Source organism: Denticeps clupeoides, chromosome 14 (assembly GCF_900700375.1).
Source record: "Denticeps clupeoides chromosome 14, fDenClu1.1, whole genome shotgun sequence".
Classification (NCBI taxonomy): Eukaryota; Metazoa; Chordata; class Actinopteri; order Clupeiformes; family Denticipitidae; genus Denticeps; species Denticeps clupeoides.
This window is the reverse complement of record NC_041720.1, coordinates 3614169-3631562: the sequence shown is the minus strand read 5'-3', so window position 1 is coordinate 3631562 and position 17394 is coordinate 3614169. Positions and strand designations below refer to the sequence as shown.

Below are 17394 nucleotides of genomic sequence, written 5' to 3'. Positions count from 1 at the left end.
TAATGGACCTTGCTTTCTTTTCTAAGGCCATGGGTTGCCTGAATAGTCTTTCATCTGAACACAAAGAACCTTTTAATGAAACCTTCCTTTAATAGCTTTAATCGTTTAAGACGAAACCAAACTTAGAACTTAGGACAGGCCATGCGACTAGCAATACAGTATTTCATTATCTATCTATCTATCTATCTATCTATCTATCTATCTATCTAGTGTAGTGTACATGTAGTAATGTACAAAAGTAATCAATACAAACCAGTGAACACAAAAATATTGTTTGTCTGAAATTTTTTGAAGTATTGATTTGCCTAAAGCGTTTATGGCAGAATTTCCTTATTGTCGTGAAACAATGGCGTGATGCGTGCAGAGAAACAGACCCTGTTCTGTTGTTCTCTGAGCAGCGACACAACATTGTCCTCCCTCCGTAGGCCTCTGCGTGCAGGAGGTCAGTCGTTATTTTACAGAAGTTGGGAGTCAACATCAACGTTACTGACATTATATATATTTTTTTAGATTAGTTTACACTTCCTGAACAGTATCCCTCCTTTAAAAGTCAAATATACAACAAACAGAATTCTCTCACCCAAATTGCCTGGATTCAGAATAAGGTGCCATTGAAACGACCCCGTGATTTATGCACGATCGCGTTGCGCTGCCTGCAGCGGCCGCCAGGCGGCGCCCGCGGGTTCGAGGCGGCGGGTCTTCATTCATGGCATTCCCGGCGCGGCGCCCGCGGGACTCCGGCCGACGAGCGACGCGGCCGAGCATGGCCCCGTGAGGCCCCCCGAGGTCCCCCCCCTCAGCACGACCCTCCGCCGGCGGACCAGACGTGCAGGATGTGCGGGACGGGGCGACTCCTCCGCGGGCTGCTCCTCTTCTGCGCCTCGCTGCCCGGCCTGGCGCGCACCGAGAACTTGGGTGAGGAGCTAACAGGCTAAAGGCTAGCGCGTCACGGCGACGATATCTACGGAAAAGTCGTAAAGAAGACATTTATGTGGTTTTATTTAATATATATATATATATGTGTGTGTATAAACCCGACAGAACAGACCGAAGTGGGCCGAACTTCTCACTCGGTCCCCCGTGGAAGTTTCACGAGAACGCGCACGTCGTCCCCGTCCTCCGTCCCGCAGCTGCCGTGTCCCCGGAGGGTCGCGGTTCCTCCGGGTTTAGTTTTCTTTTTTACTTTTTTTTTCTCGATTTTTCGGGGGCGGAGGGGGCACACCGAGAGTTCGAAGCCCGGACGTGTCGCCGTGCGCGCTGCGTGGAGGAGGAAGCGCGCCGCGCACGTCGCTGCGGGACGGAAGGTGCCGGGGTCCCCGGGTGCCTCGCCTGTACACGTTCGGCCCCTCTTCTCCCGGAGGGGGAGGCAGGTGTTCCAGTTTAAAGGAACGTCGGAATTCCACCGGAGTTGTCGTCAAGGCGATGAAAACAGACCGGGGCTGGAATCGATTTACATTTACAGCGTTTACCAGACGCCCTTATCCAGAGCGACTTACAATCAGTAGTGACAGGGACAGTCCCCCCCCTGGAGACACTCAGGGTTAAGTGTCTTGCTCGGGGACACGATGGATTTGTACCTGGGTCATCCGTGTGTTACCCACTAGGCTACTACCACCCAGAATCGACATTGCAGAAAAAAAGCTGTGAAGTGATTGTCACATGCGATACACAGCAGCACAGCTCACGGTGCACACAGTGAAATGTGTCCTCTGCCTTTAACCCATCACCCTGAGTGAGCAGTGAGCAGCCATGACAGGCGCCCGGGGAGCAGTGTGTGGGGACGGTGCTGTGCTCAGTGGCACCTCAGTGGCACCTTGGCGGATCGGGATTCGAACCGGCAACCTTCTGATTAGAGGGCCGCTTCCTTAACCGCTAGGCCACCACTGCCTGTCATTACTCGTTAAATCTAACGAGTCCATTATGTCTCTCAGGAGGCCGGTGGGGAGGGAATTCTCAGCGATCCTCTCCTGAGGGGCCAGTGGTGGCCTAGCGGAGTGGCTGTAGACTAGCAGTTCAGACTTACTGCCACCGTGTCCCTGAGCAAGACATTTATGACATTTACCAGACGCCCTTATCCAGAGTGACTTACAATCAGTAGTTACGGGGACAGTCCCCCCCTGGAGACACTCAGGGTTAAGTGTCTTTCTCAGGGACACGATGGTAGTAAGTGGGATTTGAACCTGGGTCTTCTGGATAAGAGTGTCTGGTAAATGTGGGTGGGGGGGAAACTACAGAACCCACGCAGGGCTGGAGCCGGCATTCGAACACGCAACCGTGGTGCGTTCGAGACAGGCAGTCCCCTTTCAGGCGTCCAGCTGTCACGTGACCTCGGGGATATGAACTAGATATGATACGACTGTCACAGGTGTATGTGCCACACCCAGCCAGATGGCAGAAGCGGTACAAAATGGTCCTGTGCCCATTTTTGTTATTAAGATGTCGGGGTTTCCGTTTCTGCCGCAGCCCCGATTGCGCCCGCACCCGGTTTAAATCCGTGGAAAATCCTTTTACATTTACGGCATTTATCCAGAGCGACTTACAATCAGTAGTTACAGGGACAGTCCCCCCCTGGAGACACTCAGGGTTAAGTGTCCTGCTCAGGGACACGATGGTAGTAAGTGGGATTTGAACCCGGGTCTTCTGGTTCATAGGCGAGTGTGTCACCCACTAGGCTACTACCACCCTTCACTATCACCCTTTTATTGGCTCTGTTTTTTTAATTAAGAGTTTATTGGCCTTGTTGGTCCTCTCTGCTTGTTTGAGCAGGTTCTCCTTCTCCTTATAACTGCTGCGTGTCCACGCAGGATTTTAAACACCACAACTATTACGTAATTGGTTCCCTGGTTTCAGATGACGGCTGTGGGCACTTCGTCCAGGGCCCAGAGAGCGGTGTGCTCGCCTCGAAGCACTACCCCGGCACCTACCCCAACAACTCGTGGTGCGAGAAGAAGATCCGCGTTCCGGGCGCCGGCGGCGTCACCCTCAGATTCGGCGACCTTGACATCGAAGGCCGGGACTGCGAGTCCAGCTACGTAAAGGTCCTGACCGCGTCTTACGGGAGCGGGCGGGGTGAGTTATAGTACCTATCCTGTCCGTATGATTCGCTCCTCGTAAACTGGTAAAAGTGTTTCACATCTTGTAAAATTGTTTTACTTTACTTACTTTTACTTTACTTTACTTTATTTAGCAGATGCTTTTATCCAAAGTGACTTACAAGAGGAAGACACCAGCAATTCTCGTTCGATTTCTATAGAATATTGAGTTTACAAACTAAGAGCCCTGATAAGGCTCAGACTTGTCAGTGAAGAGCATGCTCAGAGATTGTTAGGTGCTAGACGAGGAAAAATTATAATGTATTTATACATTTTTGTATTGTTTGTGCAATGTGTACGCATGTGCGTGTGTAAGTGTTAGATTTGTCTGTAATATTTTTTGAATAAGAGGGTTTTCACCTGCTTCTTAAAAGTGGTGAAATTAAACGTTGCTTTTTTTTTTTTTAATGACACATTAATTCGATTGCAGTTCTCCACCACCGTCGTTAGATGTATTTTTATTACCGCGAGAGAGATGCGAAAATGGACGCCGAGGAGGTGAAACTAAAATTAAAAATGAATATCATGTGGGCGGAAGTGTATATTGCGCCCAGGCTGTTGACGACTCGCCCGCGTAACCACGATCGGACTCGAGAGCTTTCTTGCGGTGACCACTCCCTTCCTGGTGGTCTATAGTCAGGTTACCGCGGAGATGGTCCTCGGGCCTCCGGGCGGTTCCGCCGAGCCTCGCTCCCCCGGCTCCCGTTACCGGGTTTGGTGGCGAGGGTGTCATGGGACCCTCGTCTGGGTGCGAAGGAGATGAACACCAGTTAGGGACACGCCCGCACCACCTTTGTGCGCATGAAAGTGTCACGCTGCGAATCACCTTAACATTGCACTGCACTTTACTTTTTGTACTCTGTTTATAAGATTTAGATATTTTTGTCTATTATACTGTACTACATTTACGGCATTTACCAGATGCCCTTTATCCAGAGCGACTTACAATCAGTAGTCACAGGCGAGTTTTACCCACTAGGCTACTACCACCCTACACATTGTTCATCTATACACACTTATAGAACTATGTACATTAATACATATGTTTATATTCAGTGTGTGTGTGTGTGTGTGTGTGTGTGTGTGTGTGTATATATATATATATATATATATATATATATATAAACATATTCTACACTTACACACGTCCTTACACGTTGTTTATATTTATATATATTTATGGCATTTATCAGACGCCCTTATCCAGAGCGACTTACAATCAGTAGTTACAGGGACAGTCCCCCCCTGGAGACACTCGGGGTTAAGTGTCTTGCTCAGGGACACGATGGTAGTAATTGGATTTGAACCTGGACCTTCTGGGTCGTAGGCGAGTGTGTTACTCACTAGGCTACTGCCACCCTACACATTGTTCATCTATACACACTTATTCATACATATATTTATATTCAGTATATATATTTATATTTATAAGTGCATGTGCGCGTGTGGTTCCGCGTCACGCTGGGACAGGAAGTGCGCGTGTGTGTTTTGGCCTTCAGGGGAGGAAGTAGGGCTCAGGTGGTGTCGCTGTGTGTGGTTTTGGCCTTTAGGATTTAGGAGATTTTCGTGGCCGCTGTGGGATCGAGGTGTGTGGAAGTGTCACCGTTTCTAGAATTAAACTGGTCCAGGACCAGAGGTTTAACGGTGGCGCTGAGCCCGCCACCCCAAGAAACGTTACCTGCTCGACGTGAACGTGTCCTCTGCGCCCTGTGTTCCAAGTTTACGGGACGTACTGTGGGAGGCTGCAGTCCAGCCCGCGGCTGCTGAAGACCCTGCACGTGGACTCCGGCGAGATCACGGTCCGGTTCCGCAGCGGGGCACACATCTCCGGACGAGGGTTCCTGCTGGCCTACGCTGCCGGGGATCGCAAAGGTAACGCGAAAGAAACACGAGCCGATCAGATTAAATTCCAGCGAATGATACGATGTGCTCTGCAACGTTTAGTGGGTTTTTTTTTTTAATGGTTGGTGACATAATTACACTTTGGCCCGAAACGGTGTCCCGGTTCGTGGTCGTGCCGTGGCTTGTTCCTCTCTGCGTGTCCAGGCAGAGCTGTCTGATCGGAGTAGTAGAACATCTCACTCATCTCCGAACACGCCACGCGCTCAAGGTGCTGCTTTTGTGGTGTGAGAACATTCAGAAGTCATATTTACCGCTAATCCCCGGCTTCCCCACCCGCGCCCGCCAGTTAACGTCCGGCGAGGTGTGGGACGGCTGAAGGAAGCCGTCCTTTGTCCTGTTATGGCCACCGCGTCCTGTTGTCGTCTCTTCGCTGTTGTCACACTTCCCGCGGTCCTTCTCCCTTTACCCCTCATTGTCTGTACTGTGCTTCAATCTGCAGATCTGCTTACGTGTTTGGACAAAGGCAACCATTTCTCTGATGGAAAGTACAGGTAACCGCGGGGGCCGCCGCCGTACACTGGTGCTGAACTGCTGATTCCGTTTGCTCAGTAAATTACTACAAACCCCTTTTTTGGTCCTAAGTTTAACCACGAATGGTAGTATTGATTGTACAGGGTCAATTTATATGGATACACCCTAATAAAATGGGAATGGTTGGTGATATTAACGTCCTGTTTGTGGCACATTAGTATTTGTGAGGGGGCAAACTTTTCAAGATGGGTGGTGACCATAGTGGCCATTTTGTTTTTTCAATAGGAAGAGGGTCATGTGACACATCAATTTCATTGGTAATTTCACAAGAAAAGTTTCTGAGTTTCATGAGTTTCTGACCACTTGTAAAATGTGTTCAATGTCACCAACCATTCCCATTTTATTAAGGCGTATCCATATAGATGCAGCAATTGTATAATTAAAACTGCAATCAAATTCATTGTTCTTTACACAATAAATTGTCCACAAGCCTGTCTAGAAATGTATGGTGAGAAAAGGCTAAAATTGTCTATAATAATAATTTTGCATTATTAGTTGAAGAGGTATACGTTAAACGCAGTAAACTCTGCCTTGTTCTGTTGTGGATTTATGATTGCTACGTTCGGTCAACAAATTATTGATATTTGTCCCAATCCGCTTGTGGTGTACTGGAGTTTTTGGGGTTTTTTTTTTTTTTTTTGCTCCCCGCAGGAAGTACTGTCCAGCTGGATGTAGGGACGTGCCAGGCGAAGTGTCTGGGGACATTTCTCACGGCTACAGACACGTGAGTGCAGCATCATTGTTCTACTATTGTTATTTTTTTATTATTATTTTTTTTTTTTAAGAAGCCACCATTAACATTAGACGGAGAACGGCGGGAAGAGCTTTTTGTCTGGTTCCCCGCAGGGGACGTCGGAACAGGTTCCGCTCAGACTGGGCTCCTGTCGGCTTGTCCGGGGCAGGAAGCTGCCGTCTGTGGACGTTTTGCGTGATGTTCCTGAGAGTGAATGCGTGTGAGATGCCCTCAGGAACTGGCTGCATCTTTTTCGGCGTGTCATGTGCCGCGTCCTCAGGGTTTGTTGTGACACCACTCTGTCCGTGTGTGTGTGTGTGTGTGTGTGTGTGTGTGTGTGTGTGTGTGTGTGGTGTGCACTGGGCCCATTGTTCTCTGGAAGTCAGGCGGTGTGGAGTGAGCTCACCGAGCGGCAGCTTTATGTAACGGCGAGCACTTCAGCGCCCGCCGCCGACGACCGCGGGTTACATCACAGGGCGGCCCGGCCCCGCCTCCGCCATGGTGCTGTTAAACGCTCATGCTTGGCTTGAAACCGGGTCACGTGCTCCGGCTTCGGGCTTCCCCGTGAAGCCGTGGAAACCGGCCAGGCCTGTTCTGCACAACAACGTCGTCTTATCACAAGATCGCGGCTCCGAAGCGCAAACGTTCTCAAATGGAAGTATAGACCCGTATGACCGTGTATGACCCCTGGGAAACAAGGTCAGTTTTTTTGGCTCAGCAGGACCCGGCTTCCCGGGGTCCGGCCCCCTCTGGGGTGCGATTGCAGCCATTGACCGGCCCGTGCATGTGACCCCGCCCCAGGCTTTACAGGCACCGCAGGGAATTGGGACGACCGCGGGGAAGGAGGGCGGGCGTTTATACCCTGCTGCCAGTGGGCTTTGAAGCTCCATTGTGGAGCCCCTTATTGTGGTGGTAGCCTAGTGGGTAACACACTCGCCTATGAACCAGAAGACCCAGGTTCAAATCCCACTTACTACCATCGTGTCCCTGAGCAGGACACTTAACCCTGAGTGTCTCCGGGGGGGGGACTGTCCCTGCAACTACTGATTATAAGTCGCTCTGGATAAGGGCGTCCGGTAAATACTGTAAATGCAAAGCCCAGGAAATCACTGTATACAAATGTCACCTCACCCGCCGCTCCCTTCAGCCTTCATTATACCGAGCGGGCGAGGCAGAGCGAGATGATGCCGGAGTGTAAAGCAGCTCGCGTTTAATTCATACAATTACCCCCCAGACAGGCGACCTAACATCACATCTCAACAGGACGCTGGTTCATTTGTGACTTTCATCAACCTTCAGAACGTCGTGCCTTCATGGTGCGTGGTGTGGTGATTGTTGCCCCAAATTTGGACCGTTTTCGTGCGCTTCGTCTGCTAATTGCAGTAAATCGGAAGGAACTAAATGATGGGGAAGCCGGCGGGGATTTTACTTTGTTGGGGGGTGACGAGGTCGTCGCTGAGGCAACGTGTCCATTTAGGGTCGGTTTCTGGGACCCGTTCGGCAGCCACGTTCCCCCTCAGCTTCCCGGCCGCAAAAAAACAATTTTTTTTGCCGGTTCTGGGCTGTGGTGCCGTGCCGGTTGGTGTGCGGGGCACAGCAGCCGCTTCCCCGCGGTTCAGGTGTGTTTCCCGCTCCTGTAATTATCATTCCTGGGGCGGGGGGCGTTTCAGGCGCCTGTAGGGCGTTTTGTGACTTTGCCCCCCCCCCCCCCAGGACACGCCCGTGCGTATGGACCCGGGACCTGTCACGTGCGGCCCAGCTCCAGTCCGCCTGCCCGCCCCATTCCAGACGCAGAACCGCAGACTGAGACGTTTCTTTTCTTCCCGTCTCCTCCCGTTCCGTCCACAGACGTCGGTGTTGTGCAAGGCTGCTGTCCATGCCGGGATATTCCGGGACGAGACTGGCGGCCCTATAACGGTGGAGAACAAGAGAAGGTGGAACACCTACCCTGCCGTCAGAGCCAATGGGGTCCAGTCTGAATTGTGAGTCGTCTTCTCTGATTTTCACGTGGTGGTGCTTCACAAATAACATTTATACTTTCCTGTATCGTTCGTGTTTGATCGAAGCCAAGTGGGTAAGACACTGAACCAGACCACACAGTCCCAGGTTCAAAAGCCCACTAACTACCGTTGTGTCCCTGAGAAAGTCCCTGAGCGTCTTCAGGGGGGGACTGTCCCTGTCACTACTGATTTGTAAGGCACTCTGGATAATGGCATGAACGTAGTATGCCTTGTGTGTTGCACAAATGTTATAACAGCTTTAGTAGGACTTTTTGCTGGTAATTTATGCAAGAAATACAATGACAAGGAAAGTTAATATAAATACATATTATAATGATTTGCCCAACATTTAATATACAATTAGGCTTTTTTGTTGTTTACTAGCGCAGAGTCCTTGTTGACCGTAGGTTAGTCATAATTAAATGGCATCGTGACCCCTGACCAGCTGATAAAAAAAATAAAAAAAAAAAATGCATGAGAGCTGTCAATCATGCCTACAGGCTCCTCCCCTTTTTAACCTACATTCATAAAAGCATACCTAAAGTTCATCTTCTGATTGTCAGTATTAATTACTATACTAATGGTACAGTCCATATGTTCTCCATCTCCCTGCTTAACGGTCCCGTGGGCCGGTTTCAGTCTAATTGGCAAGTCAAGATCAATAGTTCTGTTAAATAATCACTTTGGGGAAATACAATTAGCTGCTTCTTTTTAGAAGCTTTTCAAAGCTGATGGGATCCAAATGACAGCCACCAAATCCCACGTCCCACCACGCCTGTAACGGCGCTGGAAACCGGTCGTATCCAGGAGTCCCGTGAAAGTAATCGGGTGTTTAAGGCGCCCCGCTTCTACTTAAGAGGATCTGGCCTCGTGCCTGCCGTGCAAGCGGCTTATAAAAGCGAAGGCGCGATGTGCGCGCTGAGAACACGGGCCTTCCCCTCTGAGGATGGGGGTGTGGTCTCTGCTTTTGTGGCCTGCACGCCTGTTCTTCAGAGATGTCAGGCCATGAGCTGATCACAGTAATTGCCCGTCTTTCGGTTCTGATTGTCTTTTCTCTCTTTGTTCTCCTCTCCAGCGGATCTTTGTCGGACCAGCTAGTTGCTTTTGTCACCAATGGTAAGATTTCCATTGTTTGGTTTTTTTTTTTTCCCCCTTCAATTTCCTGTTAAACAGAATGCTAATCCAACACAGACAGGCTTTGTTGACCCTGCGGCACGATCAGTTTGTTTTAGTGGTGAACCGGCGTGTTGTTTCACCAGTTTAGAAACCGAAAGCCGGAGTAGGAACCGAGGAAAGAGGCATTACCTGCCCAACCGTACCCAACATTACCTGTGGTGACAGCCGCTAAACCCCTGAGGTGGCAGAAGATCACGCATTTATTAATAATAATAAAAATGATAATTTCACGCATTTTAATTGAAACTAGCAGTTTCGTAATCAGAAGGTTGTCTGTTCGAATCCCGAGCCGCCATGGTGCCACTGAGGTGCCACTGAGAAAAGCGCCGTCCCCACACACTGCTCCCCGGGCGCCTGTCATGGCTGCTCACTGCTCACTCAGGGTGATGGTTAAATACAGAGGACACATTTCGTTGTGTCACTGAGTGCTGTGCTGCAGTGTTTCACAATGACAATCACTTCACTTTCACTTCTTTCAAATGATCATGTTTTGAAAAGAATGTTGCATGCACGATATAGCGTAATATTGTGTAATGTTAAAGATATTTTGAAGATATTGTGCTACTTTTGTCTTAATAAAAAATTTGCCAGTGTCTGGATCCCATGCCTGGAACCTAGACCAGCACTGACTGTGGTCAGCAGAGACCACTTCATTTGGTCCTCTGCTGACGTCCTCTCTTTGCGAAAATGTCCGTCCTTACCACATACCTCCACAGTCCCGGTGCAAATGCCTTTCATTAGACACAAGACCACAAAAGGTTCCTTTTGAAGTTCTGCAGATGAAGTTTTTGAACTCGAGCCTTTCATAAATGTTCATTCTGTCCCCAGTAGACTGTAGGAAGCCGCTGCACCCCGTGGGCAGGACCGCGAGCTCGTGGCAGAGGGGCGGGGAGGCGGGGCGGTCGAGCGACTGGTCTCCGAACGGCACCGACCCCGCAGAGGCCGCGCCCGTCCTGTGGGCAGCCGACCACAGCGGCAACGTCAGCAGGCAGTGGCTGGAGCTGGACCTGGGGGAGACCAGGCAGATTACAGGTATATCAATATAGTGTTATAAACTTCCACACACCTGTCATGTTCATTACATCATGAAATATTATTTATTATTATGATTATTAAAGGTTTAAGCGCCAAGTGGTAACACACTTGCCTATGAAACAGAGGACCCAGGTTCAAATCCACTTGTGTCTCTGAGCAAGACACAATACATTTACAGTATTTACCAGATGCCCTTATCCAGAGCGACTTACAATCAGTAGTGACAGGGACAGTCCCCCCCCGGAGACACTCGGGGTCAAGTGTCTTGCTCAGGGACACGATCGTAGTAAATGATTTGAACCTGGGTCTTCTGGTTCATAGGCGAGTGTGTTACCCACTAGGCTACCACCACCCTTAGACACTTAACCCTAAGTTGCTCCAGGGACGGACTGTCCCTGTAACTACTGATTGTAAGTCGCTCTGGATGAGGGCGTCTGATAAATGCTGCAAATGTAAATGTTAAGTCAGTACTGAGTTGGGTTTGATGATCTTCTCCCCGTGTCCTCATTTCTTGCCAGGTTCAGTCTCTCTGGCCACAACGCTGGTTTTGGTAGATGCTGGTGATGCAGGAACTTCGCGTCTTTCCCTCTTAGTCTTCTTCTTTTGCTATTCCATGCTCCTGCATGGACACTAATAGGATTAGGCCGTGGCCAGCATGTGCTGTGAGGAGGAGAGAAAACGGGACTGGGTCCAGGGGGTGTCTTTAAGGGGGTAATTATCCTCACAAAAGGGCTTTTCTCGTGACACCCCCATCCCCCGCCGCCACTCGTAAACAAGTAATGTGTGTTTTAAATATAGGAGTGTGCTGGATGTGGGTTCCATTTCGAATGGGGGCGTGTGTGCCGTCTCCGAGACCGGGGCTAATTTCATGCCGCTCCGGGATGCATTGGACGAGTCCGCGTAAGACAATGTCACCCGTTGTTACCCGGTTTTGTTCGGGGGTCCGGCTCAGAAAAAGGAAGCGCTGTTGTCCCTGAGCGATGCGCCCACAGAAGAATGCGTGAGGAGAGCAGAATTCGTACCACGTTTTCATGCCTAAATTATATTACATTTTTTTCACCAAACTTCTGATGATTATTATTAAATCCCTTTATTGCTAATGCAATACACCATGTCAGTAGTCACAAGAACCAGCGAATAAACTGGCCATCAACTTAACTGTACATAAACACAAGCATGTGTAAATGTACTGGGGAGCTAAAAGGGGGTGTGGTTTAAGCACAGCTGGAATCCTCGACGCTCCACCCCTGTGTAAATGTAGGGATGGGGGGTTAAAAAAGGGGGTGTGGTTTAAGCACCACTGGAATCCTCGACGCTCCACCCCTGTGTAAATGTACGGGGGTGGGAGCTAAAAAGGGGGTGTGGTTTAAGCACCACTGGAATCCTCGACGCTCCACCCCTGTGTAAATGTATGGGGGGGGGCTAAAAAGGGGGTGTGGTTTACGCACCGCTGGAATCCTCGACGCTCCACCCCTGTGTAAATGTAGGGATGGGGGGTTAAAAAAGGGTGTGTGGTTTAAGCACCACTGGAATCCTCGACGCTCCACCCCTGTGTAAATGTACGGGGGTGGGAGCTAAAAAGGGGGTGTGGTTTAAGCACCACTGGAATCCTCGACGCTCCACCCCTGTGTAAATGTAGGGATGGGGGGTTAAAAAAGGGGGTGTGGTTTAAGCACCACTGGAATCCTCGACGCTCCACCCCTGTGTAAATGTATGGGGGGGGGCTAAAAAGGGGGTGTGGTTTACGCACCGCTGGAATCCTCGACGCTCCACCCCTGTGTAAATGTACGGGGGTGGGAGCTAAAAAGGGGGTGTGGTTTAAGCACCACTGGAAACCTCGACGCTCCACCCCTGTGTAAATGTATGGGGGGGGGCTAAAAAGGGGGTGTGGTTTACGCACCGCTGGAATCCTCGACGCTCCACCCCTGTGTAAATGTACGGGGGCGGGGGCTAAAAAGGGGGTGCGGTTTAAGCACAGCTGGAATCCTCGACACTCCACCTCTGTGTAAATGTGCGGGAGGGTGCTTAAAAAGGGGGTGTGGTTTAAGAAGCTCTGGAAACCTTGAAATAGTGACTATTATTTTCATACATCATTTACATGCGCTTCTGGAAGCCCGTCCATGGAGGAATAAATGAAACGTTTTGCTAAATATTTCATGTTAAAAGTGACGTTCTTGACATTCTCCAGCTTGGGAGTTTGAAGACCAGCCAGGGGGGGTTTTGACGTGTTCTGTTCTCCCGCAGGTATTTCAACTGCAGGATTTCCCAGCTCCAACAGCTACGTGAAGAAATACCGGGTCGAGCGCGGTGCTCAGAACGGCAGCTCCGAGTTCACGGTACGAGTCCTACTCTGTGTCTGCTCGTCCACCGCTGACTCCCCAGGAATAATTACGGGGTTTTTTTTTTTTTTTTTTTTTCTGTCGCTGCAGATTTTCGAGGGAAATGTGGACAGCCAGCATCAGACGCACAACACCTTCAACCCACCAATGGTGACGCGCTTCCTGCGCATCGTGCCTCTGGAGTGGAAGCGGAATATCGCCATGAAGGTGGAGCTGCTGGGCTGCGCCCACGTTGCCAGATCCCTTTCTCCGGGTGCGTTTCGCGCAGACACGCGCAGACACGCGCAGACACGCGCAGACACGCGCAGACACGCGCAGACACACGACTACTCTGTCTCATGTTCCCCTCGCGTGCTGTGCTTCTCTTCAGTCCTTCCAAACCGGGCCAACGCCTCATCCCATATCACCATGGAGACCTTGCCCACCAAGCCCAAGCCTTCGGGGGGAAACGAAGAGCCCCTGATTATCTCCCACACCGACATTGGTAACCCTGATAATGCGTAATTGTTTAATCTGATAAAAAAAAAAAAAAACATAAGAAAATTTATCCACCACTTCAATGATTTTCAAAATCATTACTCTTTGCTTCTGGGTGATATTTTGCACACACATCACTTATCTAAAGTGAAGATCAAGTGAAGATTATGTTAATTCTATATTAATTAATGTAGGTAAAAAAAAAAAAAAACATGGTTGCTCATACATGCAAACCCACCAAAAAAAGGAGAAACTCCAGTAAGCACATTGCAGTAGGAATGTTTTATTTTACAACGTTATACTGGTCCCTTGTCAAATTTCTTTTCTTCCTCCTTCAGTGCACCTCGTCATCATCGTGGTCCCAACCGTGCTCACCGTGCTGCTGCTGCTGCTGGGCATCTGTATCTGCAGCGTGCTGAAAAAGTGAGTGTAGCTTGCCGTCGGCGAGAATTAACCAAACGCTGGCATTCTGATTGGGAGAGTCTGAATGGGAAACACTCATAGAAATAAAACAATCTTTTTTTTTTTTTTGCCGTTAGACCGAGGGTGAAGCCAGATACGGGTCTGTGAAGGGTTATCGCCGCTCACTTCCTGCCTGGTTTTAATCAGGCCAGCAGATGTGCGGTCCCGGGCTTTGTGTATTAGCAGGGGAACCGGGGTGGTCTCGTCCTATTGTCTGGAGGTGGGCAGGAGGAGGAGGGGGGGCGGCATTTGGTGGGTTCGGAGGTCACTGTCAGGAGATGCTTTATCTTCACCAGTCCCATGGGAGGGGTGGGAAATAGAGAGTGAATGAAGATGAATGGGTGCTCCGGGTCTCCTTCCCGGCTTCTCATGCTGCTCGTCTTCTCCCCCGTACAGGAAGAAGGTGAAGGAGAACTCATACGGCTCCTCTGAGGCGCAGCAGACAGGTGGGCGGAGCTTCTTCCCCTGTCTAATCTCATATACATTCACAATCATGAGGGCATCGATGCTGCCTCAGCGGTAGTTGCGTTTAATAAGTACCATAAATACAACATTGTCTTATTTATGAAGTATACAAGTTACAGTTTTCTCAAAATATAGAAAGTGTAAGTTATGCATTAATTGCGGGAAGTCCTACAGGGGAAAAAAACAAATCCCATCAGGGCCATATTGATCTGAGGATGGACGTTGGGGGGTTGAGACGGCCGCTCAAGCCGGGGTTTGTCACAGAAGCGGACATGCTAGAGCAGGCAGCTCGGCTTCTCACGACCTCTTCAGCCAGCTGAACCTGCCGTCTGGCCACAGAATTGATTTTTAAACCACTTAAAGGGCATGTAATCAAATGCGTGTATGTGACGAGGGTTTATTAGTTTTGCTCTTGGTCACGTTTGGTAACAAACGTGAACGAGTCATGTTACATTATAGCAGGCCCTTTTGATCATGACATTATATATAAAACATATAAGTATATATTATCTGTATGTTCCCAGCCCCTTCGTGGGTGTGTAATTACTTTTTAAACCCAGAAGATGAACTCTAATGATTATTTTATGCCAAGTTCTAAAAGGGGAGGAGTCTGTAGGCATGATTGACAGCTCTCGTACACCCTACTTCCTCATTCTGGACTATTAAAACCCTCATCTGTCAACACATGACACGCCCAGGAGTAGCATAGCATCCATCTCCTCCCTTTACCGGGGCAGTGGCGGCCTAGCGGGCAAGGAAGCGGTCCCGTAATGGGAATATTGCCACTGAGCGAAGCACCGTCCCCACACACTGCTCCCCGGGCACCTGTCATGGCCGCCCACTGCTCACCAAGGGTGATGGTTAAAAGCAGAGGACGCATTTCGTTTTCACCGTGTGCTGTGTATCACAATGACAGTCACTTCACTTTTTCTCTTTTCTCCTCCCATTTTGACACTATTCTCTACGCTCCTCGCACATAAATGTGGCCACGCCCGCTACCAACACAAACAGGCAGGTTCTCAGTGGTTTAATCCTAGCGTTCTGGTGGTGAACATGCCCCACTGCCTTCCGTTCGTTAAACCGGTGCCTGCGGTGAACTGCTGCTTTCAGGGTGCTGGAAACAGATCAAGCAGCCCTTCGGCCGGCACCAGTCCACCGAGTTCACCATCAGCTACAGCTCCGAGAAGGAGCCCATTCAGAAGCTGGACCTGGTCACCAGCAACATGGCAGGTGAGAAAGCCACCAACTTTATTGAATTTGCTCTGTTTGTTCTCCGAAGGTTGGGAGTTGGTTTAATAGATGTTATGGAGTTTTAACCGGCATGTGTTGTATTGTATTGTTAGAATACCAGCAGCCATTGATCGGGACTGGTACGGTGACCCGGAAAGGCTCCACCTTCAAACCCATCGACGCGGACGGCAAAGATGACCCGAGTGCTCCCTCCTCCCACTACGACTTCCTGCACACGGCGAACCAGTATGCGCTACCGCTGACCAACCAGGAGCCAGAATACGCCACACCCATCGTCGAGCGGCACACGTTTCGAAAGGAAGGCTTCCTTCCGGACCCCAGCTACAGCGTACCAGGGGTCGTCCTCAGCAAGAACCCCTCCTTCAAGGCAGCGGCGACCCAGTCAGGGGGCTACCAGACACCACAGGTCAAATCAGACAGACCGAAGCACCCTGAGGGCATCTACGACAGCCCCAAAATCCACCGGCCGGCCGCCCAGAACGGGGCGGGGTCAGAGTACCAGCGGCCACAGGGCAAATCACCAGCACCAGAGAGCTACTCCACCCCCCGGGACTGCCTGAAGCTCCGACCGGCCGCCTCACAGAGGCCCGATCAGGAGGGCAGCTCAGACGGGTCCTTGCAGAGCACAACGTAACTGGGATTTTAATAAATAATAAAAAAACACAGACGACCTCCTCAAACATCTCTGAACTCCAAAGTTAAATTATTGTCTTTTCTGCATTTTTCTTTTTTTATTTCTTTTTTTGTATGGATTTGGGACGTTTGTGTTTTTATGTATATTTGCTTTGTGAAGTGCTGCACATTGGCTACTTAAGACATTTTTTTTTTATGTTCAACTGATATTTCAGGGTTTTATTTTTCTTCCTGGGGTTCAGGGTTAAAAGTAAGTTTTTTTTTTGTTTGTTTTTTTTTTGTTTTTATGCCTGTCATGTCATAGAAAGCTGTGATTTTAAAACATTTTGTTTTGTAGGGATTACCCTAATATGACCCACTCCGAGGGGCTTTTCTGAGGAACCACGCCCACCTCCATGAGGTGGCTAATTTTTTATTTTTTTTCTTCCCCAGAACAGGCTTGTCCCTGTCCGGTTCTGTAAATGTGAAGTTGTGACGCGAGGTCCCCGCCATCATCTCCGATTGATCTGACTGAGCCTTGTTTTAATGGTACAGCTTGAACGCTATAGATTGTGTACATTGCTCGAACTGGAAAGCTTGACCTCGTGTCTCCTGTCTGTGCTGAAGCACCTGGTGGGTGTAGCTGCTGCGTCTGGAAGAAGCACGGGAGGGCTATGTCACCCTTTAATTTCTGTGAAATGTTTTTTTTTTTTTTTTTTTTTTTTGGGGTGGGGGGGGTTAAGACTATTTGAGTTGGGGTTTTTTTTTGACCGGGGATGTTCATAAGACATTTAACTTCTTTTGTTTTGTTTTTTATCCCTGATGTCTGGTGTGTGACTTCCTGTGCCAGGTTCTGATGTGTGAGCTTCAGCCTTAAATAAACGCACCGGTGTCTAAATCTGATCAAGATCTTGTGTGTGTGTGTTTACTGCACAGAGGCATGCTGGGAGTCCTGGCATTCCAGTCCCACCGGTGCTACAGCAGCTGATGGCCCCTTTCCAAACACACACACACTAACACTCACAAATCCACACTTGATATCCTTTCATCTTGTTTTTTATTACTCTTCTACTCCATCTCTCTCTTTTTTTTTCCAGGGTCTACTTCCCCCAGGGGGTGGGGACGTGTTTTGGCACAGGTGTGTGAGGAGTGTGTGGTCGCGTCTGTGCCGTTCGCAGGGCCCCTCGCCACCAAGAGGTGCGAGGAGAGGGTGGGCGTCACAGACAAAAGTGCAGGCTCGTCATCTCATCGCCCCCTGCTGCTCACAGTGTGAACTCCCAGTTATTTAAAATATATATATATATATCACAAATAAATGA

The 17394-nt window shown here is 49.5% G+C and overlaps 1 protein-coding gene across 2 annotated transcripts; it reads left to right on the top strand.

Annotated features, from left to right (window-relative positions):
• Positions 1 to 679: 679 nt before the first annotated feature.
• Positions 680 to 16765, top strand: dcbld1 (discoidin, CUB and LCCL domain containing 1). 2 transcript variants are annotated; one of them, XM_028953611.1, is made up of 15 exons: positions 680 to 915; positions 2851 to 3069; positions 4812 to 4964; positions 5434 to 5485; positions 6177 to 6249; positions 8107 to 8240; positions 9334 to 9374; positions 10266 to 10466; positions 12714 to 12805; positions 12899 to 13061; positions 13179 to 13292; positions 13624 to 13708; positions 14144 to 14193; positions 15323 to 15442; positions 15556 to 16765. In XM_028953611.1, exons 1-15 carry the CDS (start codon positions 834 to 836, stop codon positions 16095 to 16097), a joined length of 2121 nt encoding a protein of 706 aa, XP_028809444.1. In that variant the 5' UTR covers positions 680 to 833; the 3' UTR covers positions 16098 to 16765. The 2 variants fall into 2 exon arrangements, with proteins under 2 accessions (XP_028809444.1, XP_028809443.1); XM_028953610.1 differs by having other exon boundaries at positions 10263 to 10466.
• Positions 16766 to 17394: the final 629 nt, after the last annotated feature.